This window comes from Ovis aries, chromosome 13 (genome assembly GCF_016772045.2).
Source record: "Ovis aries strain OAR_USU_Benz2616 breed Rambouillet chromosome 13, ARS-UI_Ramb_v3.0, whole genome shotgun sequence".
Taxonomy (NCBI): Eukaryota; Metazoa; Chordata; class Mammalia; order Artiodactyla; family Bovidae; genus Ovis; species Ovis aries.
This window is the reverse complement of record NC_056066.1, coordinates 29,249,296-29,268,385: the sequence shown is the minus strand read 5'-3', so window position 1 is coordinate 29,268,385 and position 19,090 is coordinate 29,249,296. Positions and strand designations below refer to the sequence as shown.

Genomic DNA, 19,090 nt, shown 5'->3' with positions numbered 1-19,090 from the left:
TCCTTCATTCTCTTTTTGGTACAGTGCCTGCCATGCCTTAATGCCCAATTAATAAAATTACAGTAATAACCCTCCTCCAGCCTACTGTTCTGAAGGCAGCACTGGGCCTCTGGTGAGCCTGTGTGGATCTCCCCAGAGCGGAGGTCCTGGACAGAGGCCCCAGGGTCCCCACAGTGCTGGTTGGGAGATGCGTGGGAGAGGGTCAGGGGACATGAGGGTTGTATGGAGGAAGGCACCCAGACAAGAGCAAGTTCTGGAAAGGAAGTTGGGATGGGAGGTGGGAGTACCTTCTGAACTTTTTGTAGAGACCTTCAACCCAGGGCCAGAATAACTGTCTTATTGGAACCTTGGAGCTATGTGCTAAGGACAAATTTCTTAAACCTCCTTAGGCTCGATTTTTCCCATCTGTAAATGGGGACTGTAGTCCCCATACCTACCTCTGAGATCATATATTATGAAGACAAAAATGGGAAGTAAAAAGCACTTAATAAATGTAAATTTCCTCGCCAACCTAACCTTCAACCTGGAGATGTTCACCGTCATCGCTTAGGTGCTGAGGGCCACCTGCTGCGCACATGGCCTGGGGCTTTCTGTGCCCGCAGACCTTGGACACTGGGTGTGGAATCTCCCCTAGGGTTCCTGGGTGGATTGAGACAGGAAGAGCTGCACAGAGGCGCGATCCTGCAGAAACCAAGCTAAATCACACGGGGAGACCCCAGTGCCTTCGGAGGGCCATCAGCTAACCAAGTGAGAGGGTACGGGCCTGAAAGGCGGGTGTAGTTACTCCCAAACGGCAGGGCGGTGTGGGCGCCAAGGTCGCGTCCACGGCCCCCCGAGTTCGGCGGGAGCGCAGGGTGGACCCACGGGGGTGGCGACGCGGGCGGGCGGGTGGGCGCGCGGCCGCCAGATGGCACCATGGCCCCGGGCCTGGGCGCCTCGCCGGGCGGGGGCGCGAAGGGGTTAAGGCGGCGGCGGCGGCGGCGCGGTGGCGGCTCTCTTCGGGGAAACCCACCGGGGCGCGCGGAGGCGGGAGCGGCCGTGGGCTGCGGGGCCCGACGCCGCGCCGGGCGGGGGCGCGGCCAATCGGGCGGCGGGGCCCGGCGCGCGCGGAGCCAGGCGACATGGAGGGAGGCGCGGCGGCCGACCGCCCGTGACGCGCCGCTCCGAGCCGGTGATCGGCCAGCCCGCGCCGCCCGGGGCCCTGCGGCGCGGAGATGAGCAGGTCGGCGGCGCTCCTGCTCTGCCTGCTGGGCTGCCACGTCTGGAAGGCGGTGACCAAGACGCTGCGGGAGCCTGGCGCCGGAGCCCAAGGTCGGTAGGCGGCGGGGCCCGAGAGGCTCGAGGGCCGGCGGCGGCGGCGGGCTTTGTGTCGGCCGCGGGCCTGCGGCAGAGGCGGCGGAGCTCCCGGGCCGCATTGTGTCCCTGCGGCGGCCGAAACCCGAACCCGAGCCGCCGCCACCGGGCCCGCAGCCCCGTGCCGCGCTCCGGACGGGGGCGGCGCCGCCCGGGGAAGCCGCGATGCCCGGGGAGATGCTCCCGAGGGGCCGCGGGCCGCCGGGAGTGCGGGTGGCATCCGCTGCAGGCGCCTCGGGTGGCAGGTTTGGATGCAGCCGAGGATCCTTTATGCACGACGCGGACACGCGGCTCCATCTCCTCCTTCGCCCGGCCGGGAGCCGTCGCCCCCCGGTAGCCATCGCCCGCTCCCCACCTCCGGGCTCGGGTGCTCGAAGCCCGGTCACGAAGGCTGCGCTCGGCCCTTTTGTTGCGGCGACTGACGGGGTGGCCGCCGCCCCTGGGGTGCCCCCTGCGCCCCGGACCCCCGAGGTCCGCGGTCACTGCCCGCCTCCAGCCTGCTGCAGTTTGGGAAAGTTTCGGGGTCTCCTCCCCTTCCTTATCCCAGGCCTTAGGCGATTTGCTGGATAGCCCAGGAATCATCCCCGGAAGGGGAGACAGAATTGGAACTGGGAAGCCCTAATCAATTTTTGTTGTTGTTGTTGTTGTTATTTTAAATCATTTCCAGGGCTCATGCCTTTTGTCCAATCTTTGGCCTTTGCCAGTGTGCTTTCCAGCCCTGGGAGGAATGTGATCGCCTCTGAGAATGGCCACAAGCCTGTCTTTTGTTTTCAAAATAAGAATGTATTTGTGGGGGACGCCTGAAGCTTCTTTTGCACCCGTTTGTGGGGTCTAAATTGAATGCTTCTCTGTTGCCTGGCTTTTCAAAACCGTGAGTGAGGCCGCCCCAGGTAAACGTCTGGCATACACCCAGGACACCGATGCGGGCCTCGCCGGGCCTCTCAGGTCCACCTGGAGGATATCCCTGCAGCTCTGTAGCCCCCCACCCCCGCCCCGACTCCCAGACTCCTCGCCTCGAGGTGTCCTTTCCTCCAGGAAGGTGTGTGTTCTGTGAAGTCTGCCTTGCAGACTGAATGCACCGCGAGCGTTCCATCCTCCTGCTGGACCTTACATTTCCCTCTTTCCTTCTTGCCAAGCCCAGGAGTGCTTGGGAGCAGAGAACCCTGGTGGATTTCCACCTCTGATGTTCCGGTAGGGAAAGGAGGTGCTCCCCACAATCCGCTGCGTTTAGTTTGTTTCCTACATGTTGAGTTAAAGGCTTTGCTATTCATCGCCTGCGACATTATTCGCTGACATCTCTTTCATGAACTGCTTTTTCCATAGCTGTGCTGGAATAGGACCATTCTGAATTGTGTATAAATTTAGTCATGTGTATCAGGGAAGGGGGACATTGACAAGGTACAGAAAAGACTCATGTATCTCTTCGTGTAGGAAATAAATGTTTAGGACATTAGCTCATCAGTGTTGAATTGCAGCCTTCTTCATTAATACCCTACTGATGTTTGAATCAGCTATTTCAATGAATATGATATTTGTGTTTCAACAAGGCCATTAATTCCAAGGAATGGGTGGAATTTTTTTGTTTTGCACTTGAAATAGGAATATGGAAATAGTAAGTTCATGTACGTATAAAATAGGGGAAGGTATAGCCTTAACTGGGACAAAAAAGATCTACTAGGTTTGGGTCTAAGACCACATTTTGCAGAGATATTGCTGCTGAAAATCTTACCTGGTAACTGAAGTCTCAAAAATGGAATATTCTGTGCAGTGGGTGAGAAATGCTCAACCTGTGAGATATTTATGCACAGCTAGGAGTACCTTGGGCACCCAAGTGGCACAAGTGGTAAAGAACCCATCTGCCAATACAGGAGACATAAAGAGATGCGTGTTTGATCCCTGGGTTGGGTAGATCCCCTGGAGAAGGAAATGGCAACCCACTCCAGTATTCTTGCCTGGGGAATCATGGACAGAGGAGCCTGGTGGGCCATAGTCAATGGGGTTGCAAAGAGTTGGACATGATTTAGCGACTAAACAATAACTAAGGTACTAAGGAGTCCCTTAGTATGTGGTATGATTGAAGTGGGAGATCCAAGTATCTTGGAATATTTTTCCCCAGGATTACTTCCTTGACTGTGTAGGATGGCTTTTTAAAAAGTTGAGCCCAGGAGCTCAGCCATGACATAGGATGGCATCTGGATTTTGAGCTCATATCATTTTTCAGGTAATGGGGCAATTGCTCCTTTGATATTAGAAGGGCACCTTCATCCAGCTGAGTTCTTCAGACAGTCTTGACACTTACATCTTATAACATAGTTTTAAAATTCATGTCTTCTCTGCTCTCTGGGGCCACATACACAATGAAAACAAATAATCCCTCTGATTTCACTTTGCATTTTCCACAGCAGGTTGTAAATGGTTTAGCACAGAGCTGGTGCTCAGGTAGTGTTGAAAGGGTAAAAAATTGAAGATGACTAGCACTGCGTTGGCCAAAAAGTTTGCTAAGGTGTTTCCATTCCATCTTATGAAAGACCCAAATTAAGTTTTTGGCCAACCCAATACATGTACTATAGGGCACCATGCATGCATTTTAAGGAAAAGAAAACCTTCAATATTTACCTTCCTGGAAACCTAATTTGTAAGAGTTTTGCTTTTACTATAATGGAACTATTCCATGAATCATACTTGGGGATTTTGTTTGTTTGTTTTGTCTTCGAAAGCTAGGCTTGCAGTATCTTAGTTCCCGCAACTAGGGATTGAACCCATGCCCTTGGCAGTGGAAGCTCAGAGTCCTGACCACTGGACTGCCAGGGAAGTCCTTTGAATTTGCATTGTGTTCACACAGATGTTATGTACCAACCAAGTTTAGATTAGGAAAAACTAGAGATCTTGAGCACACAAATCATAGACCAGAGTATTTCCATTATAGTCCTGGGGCTAAATGACACCTTTATTAAATGAACCTCTGTTCTGTCATCTGAGGAAACTAACATCTGCAGAATCTCTTGGCATCACTTCGCTCTTTATATATTCAAGATAAAATGTAAGGTTTGGCTCTTCCTACTGTAGCTCCTTTGAATCAGCAGAGGGGCTTCAAAGGCAATGGTTCGCTGTCACCATGAGGCTTGGCTTTGCTGATTATGTATTTGAACTAGCTGCAGCATATGATTGCATGTTTTTATGAAGTGTTTTCATCTAAGTTGTCCTAAAGTGTTTACAGTATCTAATTTTTTTCTGGGAATTTTACAGAAATGGTTTTTCACAAGCATCCACTCATTCGGACTCTCTCCCCTTCTTACACAACTGTACACTGAGACTGGCTTGAAGGGGGCTGGGGGCTCAGGGTCAGGCCACTTGAAGAACCATAAGCTGTGCAGACATGGCTCACAGAGAAGTATTTATGAACCCCAACACTCTCTTTATGGGACTTCCCAGGTGGTGCTAGTGGTAAAGAATCCACCTGCCAATGCAGAAGATATCAGAGATGCAGGTTCACTCCCTGGGTCAGAAAGATCTCCTAGAGGGGCAAATGGCACCCCACTTCAGTATTCTTGCCTGGAAGATTTCATGGACAGAGGAGCCTGGTGGACAATAGTGCAAGGGGCTGTAAAGAGTCGGACACAACTGAGCACACACACACACACACACACACACAACACACACAGAAAGTTCTCTTTATATGACAAAAGAAAAGTCAGAGCTAGGTTGCCGTTTACTAACAGTAAGGTATTTTGTAATGATGTGCGAACTTTTGTTCATCTCAGAAAAGCTACAATCTGTCATAACAACTGAGATAAATGGTTGCCTCTCTCTCTTCTCTGCAAGAGATCTGTTCTTAGCCAAATTCAAATTTCTGTTGTTAGAACATCATGATCAGTTGAAAGACCACGAAGGGATGAAAACTATCAGGAGGTTCATCCAACAAGCATGACTTATGCTGACAGTATATTAAGAGCATAACATCTAAATAAAACTCACATCTAAATAGGCTCACATCCTGGGAAACTGTAGGACTTGAACTTGCCAAGACTGCCGGGCTTCCTTGCAAGCCAGGTGTGAGAAGGCTGTGCAGAAGCAACTGCACTGTCGAGAATTTCTGGCGAAGTCTTTGAAATGACTTTAAGAATTCTTTTTGCATCCTGTTTGTACTTGGTAACTTGCAACTTATTAACTTAAAAAATCTAACCGAGAGAAAGAAACCATTGGATGAATTCCTGAACTAATAGCTTGCAAATGAAAGTACTTTCTATGTTTTAATCAAGCCTTCATTTTTAAACAAATTACTGATATCTCTATAAATCTAACAGTTTATCTTTACTATTTTTGGCAAACACTCTGCTGTGCTTAGTCACTCAATCGTATCCATTTCTTTGCAACCCCATGGACCGTAGCCTGCCAGGCTCCTCTGTCTGTGGGAATTCTCTAGGCAAGAATACTGGAGTGGGTAGCCTATCGCTCCTGCAGGGGAACTTCTTGACCCAGGAATCCAACTGGAGTCTCCTGCATTGCAGATGGATTCTTTACCAGCTAAGCCACCAGGGAAGTCCTGCTAATTTAGTAGTTTTAGTAAATGCTACTTACTAAAAAAGCGCAGGGAAATAAGTTAAACAGACAACAGACATATATAATACTGTATGTGGGAGGAGAATTGGATGTAAAAGTTTTCATCCATTAGATTTCAGAAGTCCAATTGGAAGAATTTGTCCTGTGCTAACACATATTCTTCAATAATGCTTTTATAGTTGAATCAAGTCATAGAGCAATATTGTAAACAAGTCATTTTTATTTGACTTCACCAGATATGACTTCAGGACTTTTTATTTATTTTCTTTTTGACTGAGCTGGGTCTTTGTTGCCACACGTGGGCTCTCTCTAGCAGCAGTGAGCAGGGACTGCTCCCTAGTTGCCATGCGTGGGCTTCTCCTCGCGCCGGCTCCTCTTGCTGCAGGGCCTGGGCTCTAGGCACTCGGGCTCAGTAGTCGTGGCGCATGGGCTCAGTTGCCCCGCTGCACATGGAATCCCCTGGACCATAGATCGAACCTGTGTCCCCTGCATTGGCCGGTGGATTCTCACCCACTCTACCATCAGGGAAGTTCCTACTTCAGGACTTTTGAAGATCATAGCCCTGGCTAAATTAGTCAGTTCCAACAAACATGGAAATGAATGTACTTTAAAAAAGTATTTTTAAAATTAAGCTTCAGCACCCTAAATAGACCAGTTCATTGTATGGAAGTAATCGTTCTTAAATTCCGCAGTGTGACCCCAAACCAGCCACTTTAGAAAGGGTTTCATAGTGAGTTCCCTTAAAGTTAACAGTTCAGTCTGCATATTTAAGATGCCTCCACCTTGCTCTGATCAAGTCTCTGTTTGAAATGATTTGCCAGCTCCTCTTCTCAGTAAAAGTGAAGCTCCAAATGTTTGCTCTTTCTTCTTTCCTTTACCCCTTGAAGGATCTATTAACCCATAGAGATTCCACTAATTACAACTGATTTGTGGATGATTCCAGATTTTCTCTCTCTTGCCTTGACCTGGTGTCTTTGCTCTATTTCCTTCTGTCCAACAAGCTACTGGACATCTCTAATCAGCGCATGGTGTTGACAAACTCTCCTTCTCCAATTCACCTTACCTTAACTTAGCAGCTTATCTATTAACTGGACTCAAATCTGGATGTGCCCTTAGATCCTTTCTCTACTTCAGAAGCTGTTCAGTTCATAAGGGTGCATCTATAGAGCACAATTATATAGATGTCTTTAGATCCTGGTAGATGGGTTTATACAGTGTCAGGAGGATCTTTGAGGTCAAGTTTATATTCTTCTTCTGAAGAGGAGGAAACCAAGTCTGAAAGTGAAGAGACCCTCAGATAATGGTGTTCTCTAGCCACACAGACCCTTTGGAAAATGGAGTTATGGCCCCCCAAAATGTCCACGTTCTGCTCCCTGAAACCCATGAATACCATAGTACTTTACATGGCAGGAGGGACTTGCCAGAGCTAATGCAATTAAGGGTCTGCGGATGGGAAGCTGATTCTGGATCGTGCTTATAAGAGGGAGGCAGGAAAGTCAGAGTCAGGGAAGGACATGTGACAACAGAGGCAGAGGGTCAGAGAGACAATGAAAATGCTTCACGGCTGTGAAGACAGGAAGGGCCAAGTGCCGAGGAATGCAGGCGGCCTCTGGAGGAGGGAAAAGGCTAGGAAATGGATTCTCCCCTCCGGCTCCAAGAAGAAATGCTGCCTTGCTGACATCTTCGCTTTCGCTCAGTGATGCTAATCTGGGGCTTCTGACCTCCAGAACCATAAGGTGGTAAATTAATGTTGTTTTAAGCTGCTGAGTTGTGGTCCCTTGCTAAAGTGGTATAATAGAAAACCAGTACAGTACTTGCCTGGTGGTCCAGTGGCTAAGACTCTGTGCTCCCAATGCAGGGGGCCGAGGTTCCATCCCTGATTGGGGAACTAGATCCCACACGCCACAACTAAGAGTCTACATGGACAAATAAAGAACTTGTGTGATGCACCTGAGACCTGGCACAGCCAAATAAATAAATATTAAAATAAAAATGAAGAAAACCAATACAGGTGTTGACCCCTAAGGACTATGAGAAGAGATACACCCATATACCAAGGGTAATTAATTGTTCAGTGTGGACCACTTTGGGGGATCAAGCTGCTGATGATAACATTTGGAGACGTGTCTGGACCTTTTTTGCATCTATTTAACAAAATTATACCAAATTGGAACACTGTTGGGGATCATTGGGGGAAATCTTAGGGGCCTCACCACCACCACCACCACCAAAATAACTCATGTTTTCCGAAGGAGCTCAGTGGACTATGACATTTGTTTGTTAGCAAGATCCTCCCTCATGTTCAGGCATGATTCTTGCCTTCCCTTCTCATCTCATCAGCAGTCATTCACTCACCTCTTTGCGTTCTTCCTCCCAGGCCTCTCTTTGCCCTCACAGATACTTGTGCAAAGTAGTGTGTCTTTCTGGAGAAGGCAATGGCACCCCACTCTTGTACTCTTGTCTGGAAAATCCCACGGACAGAGAAGCCTGGTAGGCTACAGCCCATGGGGTTGCAAAGAGTCAGACACGACTGAGCGACTTCACTTTCACTTTCAGTGTGTCTTGCTGTTGTAGTCCATTCTTTGAACCCAAGCTCTCTCCATGTGACCCTCTACAAACACCATTTTATTCATGTTTCTCTCCTGCAGAAAAACTTGACTCTTTCTGTTGCCCAAAGTATGGAGTCTAAATTATGACATCTGGCCTTTCCTCACGTCTGTTCCAACTTTATCTCCTGTTCTTCGCCAGGTTAAATCATCGCCTCCGGCTAGAATGTCCCATTGTCATCCCCTGGTGCTGATTGTATATCTTCACTTTCTTCTCTCACAGCCATGCTCCTCTTTTTTGTCCTTAAAATCCTAAATGTTGAGCGTCTACTGTATGAAGTGTATGTGCTCAGTTGCTAAGTCATGTTCGACTCTTTGTAACCCCATGGACTGTAGCCCACCAGGCTCCTCTGTCTGTGGGACTTCCCAGGCAAGGATACTGGAGTGGGTTGCCATTTCCTTCTCCAGGGGATCTTCCCTACCCAGGGGTCGAAGCTGTGTCTCCTGCTTGGCAGGGGATTCTTTACCGCTGAGCCACCAGGGAAGCCCCTCTGTACAAAGACCGTGTGCTAAACACCTGTTATGCAAAAAAGGGTGATGTGGAAGGGACAGCTTGGTTACTTAGGGGTGCTTACCCTCTCATAATTTACAATCCAATTGGAACAGAAATAGAAAAACAAATTAGGAAGGACCTCACCAAGTCCTTTAATGTAATTTAGACGAGAGTCTCTTGAGTATGATGAAACCTGTTAACACTTGCATGACTAAAATCTAGCTCTGAGTTCTCTATGATATTTATTTCTAGATATTTCAAGGATATATCCACAGTAGGACACAGGAAATTGTATTTGAGAGAACATAAGCACGAAGAACACCACTTATTGCTTCTAAAAGTTGTAAGTTAGGTAAGAGGTGGCCTTTCGGTGATCAAATATTTAAGCAGGGACAGCATTGATTGGACAATATTGATGCTGTGGTGATTTCCAATATCAGTTGAAGCTGTGAATAATAATTTTCATTAACAATTAGGTAAAACTCATAGTGCCACATTGGTGATAGTATGATCAAATACAGATTTAATATGTTCAAATAGTTCAAATCATGAGTTTTCTATGAAATACATAAACATACTCACATATGAGAACAGGCAAGATTTTTTGAGATTGTGGAAAGTAGAAAGGGGTTTTGAAGAAGCTAGCTTAAGAGAAGTTAACGTGGAAGTGAGTACTGAACCTATAAAAGACTGGTTTGTTTCTCATTTGTTTTGTTTTGAGCTGTACCCCACAGGGATAGAGACACATGAGTGTAATGAGAAGAGACAACCATGTCCAAGTCAAATGAACATTTCATGTGCCTAGACTTACTTTTCTGAGCTCAGAATTTGAACAGAAAAATTGCTGAATTCATACTGAAGGAAAGAATTTAATGTCATTTTGACAGAGCCGAACTGAAGACTGAACACTGATGAAAGCTAGCTCAGTCCATAAGGTGAGTCATATTAGTAAGACCTCTGATGTTGAACCAGCAATTGGTAGCAGAGTCTCATGGATGACTTTGTTTTGATCATAGTCGAGTGTGGCTGTGGTTTGTTTCCTTTGCACCACAATTAGAGCTTAGATCTTTCCTCTCAGAGAGAAGGGTCAACAAGAAGCATTTTTAAAATGGAAATCTGTCTTAACAGAGAAAATTAAAGCATGTGTAACTTGGGTCTTAATATTTTATTATTACCAGCATTCTATTCATTTGCTTGTTCTTTATTTATGATCTATAGTTGATTTCTAATACTAATTTATTAGTGATTTGAATGAGTACTTTGTTGGGAGAGTGATCATATTTTCTTATTAAATAAAAGTGAACAGTGGATGTCTTAGTCCATTCAAGCTGCTGTAACAGATTACCATAGACTGGTTGGCTAATAAGCAGCAGAAATTTATTTCTCACAGTTTGCGAGGTTGAGAAATCTAAGATCAAGGAATTGGCAGATGCTGTGTCTGGTAGGAGCCCACTTCTGCTTTGCAGATGTCCTCACATAGCAGAATGGGTCAGGGAACTCTCTGAGGCCTCTTGCTTATCAGGGCACTAATCCCATTCATGAGATCCCCATCCTCATGACGTTATCACCTCCCAAAAGCCCCACCTTCAGATACCATCACATTAGAGATTATGTTTCAATATATTAATTTGGGGGGGACACAGACATTCCATCTGTGGCAGGGTGATTTTGGACTGCCTTGAATTTGAACCTGTAGTTAGATTCAGACATAAACCTGCTATGTCCTGCGCTGCTCTCACCACACTTGGAGAATTATAGTTGGTCACAGGAGGCCACATTTAAGGTTGCTGTTTACCCTGCAGAACATATTCCAAGGAGAACTTGAAACTGGGTCTCTGGACTTGGTATGCTGTGCTTTCCGTTTCATGTCCATAATGTTAGCAAGTGCAGGGCAGGACCCAAGTCCCCAACATTCAAACAGTCCTCCAGTAGAACCTCATCCTGACGGGTCATCACAGGTTCAGCCCCAGAATAGCTGAGCCGAGTTCATCAGATGGAAGAAGTTGGGGCATCTCATTGTTGTTCTTAAAAGCAGGGCAGCTAAGAGAGCAGCCTCAAAGCCTTGTTTGTGAAAGATGATCCAGTCCCAGAGAGTGTTTGCTCTAAACATAATAAATAAATAAAGATACCAGAAGGCCTGCTGGGAAACTCAGATATTTTAAGGGCTATTCCATTCGTTTTCTACGCTGCTTCCCAGATTAGCCCAGATCAGTGACGTGAAGCAGCACAGATATGACCCCACAGGTTCTATGGGTGGGAGGTATGGGCACCGCTCAGCTGAGGCTCTGCTCAGGGCATCACAAGGCCAAAATCAAAGCACCAGCAGGGCAGGGTCCTTCTCAGAGGCTCCAGGTTAGAGTTCGCCTCCAAACTCTCATTCAAGTTGTCATCAGAATTGAGTTCCTCACAGAAAGCAAGCAGCGGTCCCTGTTTCTTTGCTGGCTGACAGCCGCGAGCCTGTCTTCACTCCTTAAGGCCACCTGTGTCCTTTGTCACCTTGCCCCTCCCACTGCCAAACCGGCAGCGGAATATGGAGTCCTGTTCACATGTCCTATCTCTCTGATTTCTCCTTCTGCCCTGTCTCTCTGACCATGACCAGAGAAAGTTCTCAGCTTTTGAGGGTTCATGTGGTTAGGCTGAAAGTGAAAGTGTTGGTGGCTCAGTTGTGTCCGACTCTTTGCCACACTACGGACTATGAGCCTGCCAGGCTCCTTTGTCCATGGAATTCTTCAGGCAAGAATACTGGAGTGGGTTGCCATTCCCTTCTCCAGGGGATCTTACTGACCCAGAGATCGAACCCAGGTCTCCCACATTGCAGGCAGATTCTTGTTGGGCCCGCAAGACAAGTTAGGACAACCTCCCTGTCTTTGAGTCGTGGCCTTCCTCGCCTCTGCTGTAGTTCTTTCTGCCATTCCACGTGACATTAGAAAGTGTTATCGTGAGGGTGGGACAGCTTTGGGCATCTCGTCCTGCCCACATAGCCACAGTGTAAAGAGGGATCATGGCGTCTGCAGCGGATGGAGAGGCAGCAGGCAGGTTTCCCTGCTGCTGGAGATGCTGAGAGGAACAGGGAAGAAGACAACCAAGGGTTTTCTTTCCAAGAGTCTCAAGAAGGACTGTTGTCAGGGAGTCTTCTCTGTCCCTTCCTGCCCTGAGACTGTAGGACGCTAAACTCTATGGACTAAGCTCTAAACTCTGGAGACACATGCAAGGAAAACGTAAGGCAGCTTTGTTCAGTTGCTCAGTTGTGACTCTGTGTTGCTCAGACCGACTCTGTGACCCCATGGACTGCAGCATGCCAAGCTTCCCTGTCCATCACCAACTCCCAGAGCTTGCTCAAACTCATATCCATTGAGTCAGTGATGCCATTCAACCATCTCATCCTCGGTCGTCCCCTTCTCCCCCCGCCCTCAATCTTTCTCAGCATCAGGGTCTTTTCCAATGAATCAGCTCTTCGCCTCAGGTGGCCAAATTATTGGAGCCTGAGCTTCAGCATCAGTCCTTCTGATGACTATTCAGGGTTGATTTCCTTTAGGATTGACTGGTTTGATCTCCTCGCAGTCCAAAGGACTCTCAAGAGTCTTCTTCAGAACCACAATCTAAAAGCATTCATTTTTTTTGGCTATACCAAATTCTTTTTTTAAAGTGGTCCTGAGTTTTGTCATGTTGACCCTGAGAATGTCGAAGTGAAGTTTCTTTCCATAATTACAGTTCACCGAATTCTTTGAACAGTAAGTATTTGCATTGTCTCTCTTATAATCCCTGTTACATCAGTATAATAGTGACAGGCAGTCCAGCTTCACTCACTTAGACATGAAAAAGTCATCAGGACAATTAGGTAACAGGCACTGGGTGCTGATTACTTGCCAGGCATGATGCTGAGCACCTTGATGGATTATCTTAATTTAATCTGCACATCAATCCTACAAAAACTGTAAAAACCAGCTTCATTTTATGGAAGAGGAATGTGAGGCGGAAAGAAGTTAAGCCATTTACCCCAAAAAATCACACAGTAAGTGACAGAGTCCCCCACGCAACACCAAGCAGCCTTCACTCTCACACTGGGCTGCTTTATGAATTGGAGGATTAAAGTAGAATTTCACACAGTTTTGACCCTCTTGGCATTTTACCAGTATAAATAAGGGGGCTCTGGATGGACCTGTTTGTTTTTATGAAGAAAGACAAAAATATCCGCTGTGTGATCCTTGTTGGCCTTTGAGCCTTGGAAAGCCACGCTGAACAGTTACTTCTGAGCATCCTAAGAGCATCTCCTGGGCTTGATGTTATGGGGAATGCAGATGTGTAGAAGATGTAAGGGGCTCTCACCAGGAATTCTCTTGAGCTCCTGACGGAGGTGCAGTCGAGCAAGGTGGGATTTTAGAGTTACACTTACCCGGGCTTGGGGGAACCTTCTGGTTTGTGTTCAAAGCCCATTAGTATTTGGCAAGCAGTTTTTTATAACAAGAGGGACCTGTTAGAACCAAGCAACTGGAGAGTCATGGGTAGGAAAGTATGTGGTTATTTGCAAAACAGCCCTTCAGGTATATTTGGATTGTAAATATGCCCTTGTCCTCCTTGGGGGAGCCCCTTGATGAAGTGGGGGCTTTATTAACTCCAAAGTAGGTGTGAAATACAGTGTTTATTTGGCATTTAAACCTACTTGCAAAAGTTTAATCTTTTTCACTCTCAAAAAAAAAAGGCTTCTTAGTTCCTCTTTGCTTATACAATGATGGTAAAAATAAATTTCTAAATGATACTATTATGGGACTATAATAAATTTTTTTCCAACTTACTTCCAATATTCATGAAAATATTTGTCCACTAAAAAAATTAAAAGAAATTTACAGGGAATATCCCATACTAACCACTGGGATTTTCTAATTAACATTTTACTATACTTGCTTTATTGGTGGTGCTAGCCGTAAAGAAGGCAATAGCACCCCACTCCAGTACTCTTGCCTGGAAATCCCATGGACGGAGGAGCCTGGTAGGCTACAGTCCATGGGGTCGCTTAGGGTCGGACATGACTGAGTGACTTCACTTTCACTTTTCACTTTCGTGCGTTGGAGAAGGAAATGGTAACCTACTCCAGTGTTCTTGCCTAGAGAATCCCAGGGACGGGGGAGCCTGATGGGCTGCAGTCCATGGGGTCGCACAGAGTCGGACACGACTGAAGCAACTTACCAGCAGCAGCAGCAGCCGTAAAGAACCCGCCTGCCAATGCAGAAGACATAAGAGATGCAGGTTCGATCCCTGGGTTGGGAAGATCCCCTGGAGGAGGGCATGGCAACCCACTCCGGTTTTCTTGCCTGGAAAATCACATGGACAGAGGAGCCTGGCAGGCTGCAGTCCATAGGGCTGCAAAGAATGGAACATGACTGAAGCAACTTACCACACAAGCACACACTTGCTTTATTACTTATCTCTCAATTCATTCATCCTTCTGTGCATTAATTAATCCATCTCCTTTTTCCATGAATTTTAAAATATGTATCAAATTACTGTGCCCTTTCTTCCAAATGCTACAGCATGAAAATTATCAGTTAGCATTCAATATGTGTTTGATTTCTCTCTCATAGGAAAATTTACATACAAGGAAAGATAGGAAAGATACACATCTTAAGTGTTGACATATGCATTCACCTGTGCAACCCTAAATCCCATTATAGTACGGAATATCATTCCAGAAATTTCCCTTATGCCCCCTCAGTAAGTTTCTGCCCCTGCCTCTTAGGGGAAACCACTGTTCTAATTTTTTCCACCTTATATTACTTTCTTGCCTTTGCTAGAACTTCCTGTGATTGGAATCATGCAGTATGGACCCTGGCTTCTTTTGTTTACCATAATTTTTTTTGAGATCTATCCATGTGTTTCTTGAAACAATGGATCACTTATTTTTATTGCTGAATAATATTCCACTGGAGGAATGTTCTGCAGTGTGTTTATCCATTCTCCTATAGAAACAAGTTGTTTCTGGTTTGGGGCTGTTGTAAATAGAGTTGCTGTGAATATTTTATACAGTTGTTCTGTGGATATATATGTTTTTATGTGCTTTCATTGCCCTTAGTAAAATACATGCCATAAGATACCGCTAGACCTTTTTCCAAATTAGTAGTATCTTTCTATACACAAATAGAATATATGTGAGAATTTCTGTTGTTCCATATTCTCACCAACTTTTGGTGGTGCTAGACTTTTTAATTTTAGCCTTCTTAGTGGGCAAATTTATATACACCAAAAAGATGATACATAGATGCCCAGATAGATTATATAGTGCATACGTTTCATTTTTCAGCTGTAAATGGCTTTAGTTTTTGAAGAGTCTTGGAGCAGTTTGAAAAATAAAATTAAAATTTCACCATTATGTTTATTTTCAACAGTATTTTCATGCATACTTTTATTTTTCTTTGATATTTTATTGAAAACTGTCACATGACCAGATTACCTCCCCAATGAATATCCATCCCATCTGATCATGCAGAACTGTTTTATCACATATCAACCAGATAAGCCATGGTGTGTATGTGTGTCACAGTGGAGAAGGAAAGAAAAAGTAAATAAAAATTACCTTTCCAGAGTCTATATTTCCGTCCTACTAATGCAAAGCTACACGTTCTATAGGACTGTTTCTATGCCTGTTCTCCTCTTTAAAAGAAACCTCAACATACGTACCAGTTGGAAGGTGCAAGAGTCGATACGTTCCAAAAAGTGCTAGGATCTCTTAATAACTAAGCAGCTTCTAGAAATTACTGGGGGCACATCACTATTCCTTTTGAGTCATGAGTATATTGATTCAATTCCTCAAAGTATTATAATAGCCTTTTTTAAACTTAAGATAAACAATAAAGTTCTAAACGTGTCTATTCGCAGAAGTAAGACATTTTGGTTCAGAGCCAGGCATACCAAGAGATGATCTGTTGTAATAAGTGAAATCCCTTGAGATTTAAAATACTCCCCTAAAGACTGAGTCTCTCATTTGGAAATTGAGACCAGATAGGATCAGGTGACACAGGGGTAAAGAATCTGCCTGCCAGTGCAGAAGACATAAGAGATGCAGGTTCATAAGAGATGCAGTCCCTGTGTTGGGAAGATTCCCTGGAGGAGGAAATAGCAACTTCTTCCAGTATTCTTGCCTGAAAAATTCCATGGACAGAGGAGCCTAGTGGGCTACAGTCCTTGGGGTCACGAAGAGTCAGACACAACTGAGCGCGCATGCACGTAGGACTGTCTGCTTATTTCCTCTGGTGGTGCTGCTAACCTGAGAAAATACACCCTGGGCATCTTTAGATGCACTGCATGTCTGCATGTGGATTTCACAGAACCAGGCTGTTCCAGAAAGCCACATCTGGGATGGGGGAAAAGGTGGGTGTCTGAGTCAGGTCCTCTTTTTTCAGTCCTATTTATTCCCTCATGTGGCCTCTCCTAACTTTTATTCTACTACAGAGCAGCCTCTAGAGAAGGAAATGGCAACTCACTTCAGTATTCTTGCCTGGAGAATTCTGTGGACAGAAGAGCCTGGAAAGCTACATACAGTCCCTAGGGTCACAAGGAGTTGGACACGACTGAGTGACTCTCACTCACTCATTCAGAGCAGCCTCCTTATTTATTTTTAAGAAACTGTATCCATGTGAAGAACAGTGACACCTGTGTACAATTTCCCTGCTGTGTATACTGTTGCCTTTTAGTGGAGGTACTTTCCCCAAGTCCTTTGTCTTTCTTCTTTGGACTTCCACGCAGACATACAGATTTAGTAGCATAAATAGCCTTTCTGTTGTTTAGATTAAAATAGAGATTTCATGAAAGGAGAGGATTTTTTTTCTGAACTTATAACATTTTCTTGCCACGATGCTCATGAGATGGGATCGTTCAGTCTGATTCCTGAAATGCTGACCCTCAGAGCCCTGTATTTGTTTGTTGTTTAATGTGGAGAAAAATCACCTGCTGGGACCTGCTGGTGGTTCCATTACTGTGTCAGTATTTTTTGATATTAAGAAAATCTGTGATTATTCCGAGTTAGGAAAACAGACTAGCATTAGATCCATGAAGTCTGTTATCCCACATATTGTAATACAAAAGGGCAGTGCTTCTTGAGGATGGCGTAAAAGACATTACTTATGTTTCGTGCCATTTGATTATTTAAAATATTCCCATCTAATCAGAGGTTAGAGGAGATTGGATGCCTCCTTTAGAAAAAGGTTTTTCACTTTTTGCTCGGCTGATCGATTTCTTTCTTTTTTACCTACCATCTGCTGGACATGTTTGTGACTGTGTGAAAAAGCATATGGGAAAGGGGATAGAGAAGTTAATGCATTCAACTGGTGAGGGTGGAGGACACGGTGTCTGCAGTCTGGTCAGGTTGGCAGTCCATCTGCTGGAGCACAGGGAGCCCTTTTAAAATGTGGCTCTGCTCCCCAGGCAGAGTCCCTGCAGGACTTGGTATGGCTGCAGCAAAATTAAGTCTCCTTCCTAAACAACCTCCCTTGGCAGATACTCGGCGCATAGTTTATGGATATATTTTTCCTTTACTGTAAACCTAAAGACTGCCTAGTGAAATTAAACTCAGAAAGGGATCTTTTTTAGTTCATTCACCTCTTGACAGAGAAAACTGTTCAGATAATTTTTCATGCACACTTTGTGTTTTCTTTAGACCTGATTCTTGTGCTGCAGCTTACGTTTTTAGTTGAAGTTAAAATTGATGAAACACTCTCCTATTATGAACTTTCTCCCCTGTTCTTTGAACTAGCTTTTTAAACTATTGTTGAAACTCATTTGCCTTTTTTTAATTTAAAAATAGAATCGTTGCCTCTAATGGTTCTTTGAGAACCTTGATGGCAATCTATTTATATCACATTAAATATTAAACTTATACATTCTAAACATGAACCCCCTCCCACCTCCCTCCCCACAACATCTCTCTGGGTCATCCCCATGCACCAGCCCCAAGCATGCTGCACCCTGCGTCAGACATAGACTGGAGATTCAATTCTTACATGATAGTATACATGTTAGAATGCGTTCATGTTTGGGAACGCATGTAAGAATTAAAGATTTTAAAATTTAAAAAATAAAAAACTAAAAAATAAAAAATAAAAAAAAATAAAAAATAAATAAATATGCCAGTTGAAAAACAAGTGTATTTGGTATCACTATAGCTTGGCTACATGACAACTGACCCTAAAAAGAAATTACTGTTCTTTAGCCAATTATGAAAGTTTGACACTATAATTGCTATCAGAAAAAAATATTTCAAATAAATTTTAGATTTACTACTGTATTCCAGAAATTTATTCTGTGATAATTTTATTTGAATTTGGCCTTGGCTTTGGTTGAATGTTTGTTTAATATTTGGCAATAGCATATGACCAAAGTGAACTTTTAGTACAACTCTAATTATATAATTCTTCAGATTTTCTATTTCCTCATTAGCTTTTCTAAAAATCAATTTCATCTATGTTCTCAAGTGTATTGCTAAAAAGTTATATTTAATGTTCACATTTTCTCTTTTAAATACTTACATCATCTAAGTTGTATACTCTTTTATCTTAAAATTGTTTTATTCTCTCATTTTTCTTGGTCAATCTACTTTAATGCTTGTATATTTCATTAGTCTATTTAGAAAAACATAACTTGTGGCTTTACTGTCTCTCTTCTAGATTCATTTTTTAAATAAAGTTTTATTGGAAAAAATAAATAAATATTAAACTTATACATTCTAAATCAATACATGTTAAAATACTACATAAATACTAAGTAAATATAGAGAGGAGTTACTAGCTTTTAGACCAGGACTGTTGTTTATGTGTACTCATTAGATAACATTTTGTTAATTAGGTGGGGCTATACCCTTCTCCCATCTTCCCATTTCTAAATTCAGAATCCTTGGGGAGATGTTTCCCTGAGAGGATGGTCTGGAAAGACTTGAAATTAGATGCTTCTTCCCTTTATCTTCCTGTTAGTTGCTTCGTGGCTAGTTAACTACTGTTTATCGACCCAGCAATCCACCTCTCCAACCATTCACCTGTCTGCCCTCCCACTTATCCATGCAGCCATCCACCCATTCATCCATCCATTCATCCAT

General features: G+C 44.5%; 1 protein-coding gene across 2 annotated transcripts in view; it reads left to right on the top strand.

Annotated features, from left to right (window-relative positions):
* Positions 1-1,081: 1,081 nt before the first annotated feature.
* Positions 1,082-19,090, top strand: part of FAM171A1 (family with sequence similarity 171 member A1) — a 129,799-nt gene continuing 111,790 nt past the window's right edge. The window contains exon 1 of one of the 2 annotated variants that reach the window (XM_015099598.4): positions 1,082-1,311. In XM_015099598.4, the coding sequence (XP_014955084.3) occupies positions 1,215-1,311 (97 nt within the window). In that variant the 5' untranslated portion in view covers positions 1,082-1,214. Of the gene's footprint in view, positions 1,312-1,780; positions 9,948-19,090 lie in introns of those variants that run through there. The other variant, XM_060396865.1, reaches the window with a different exon arrangement.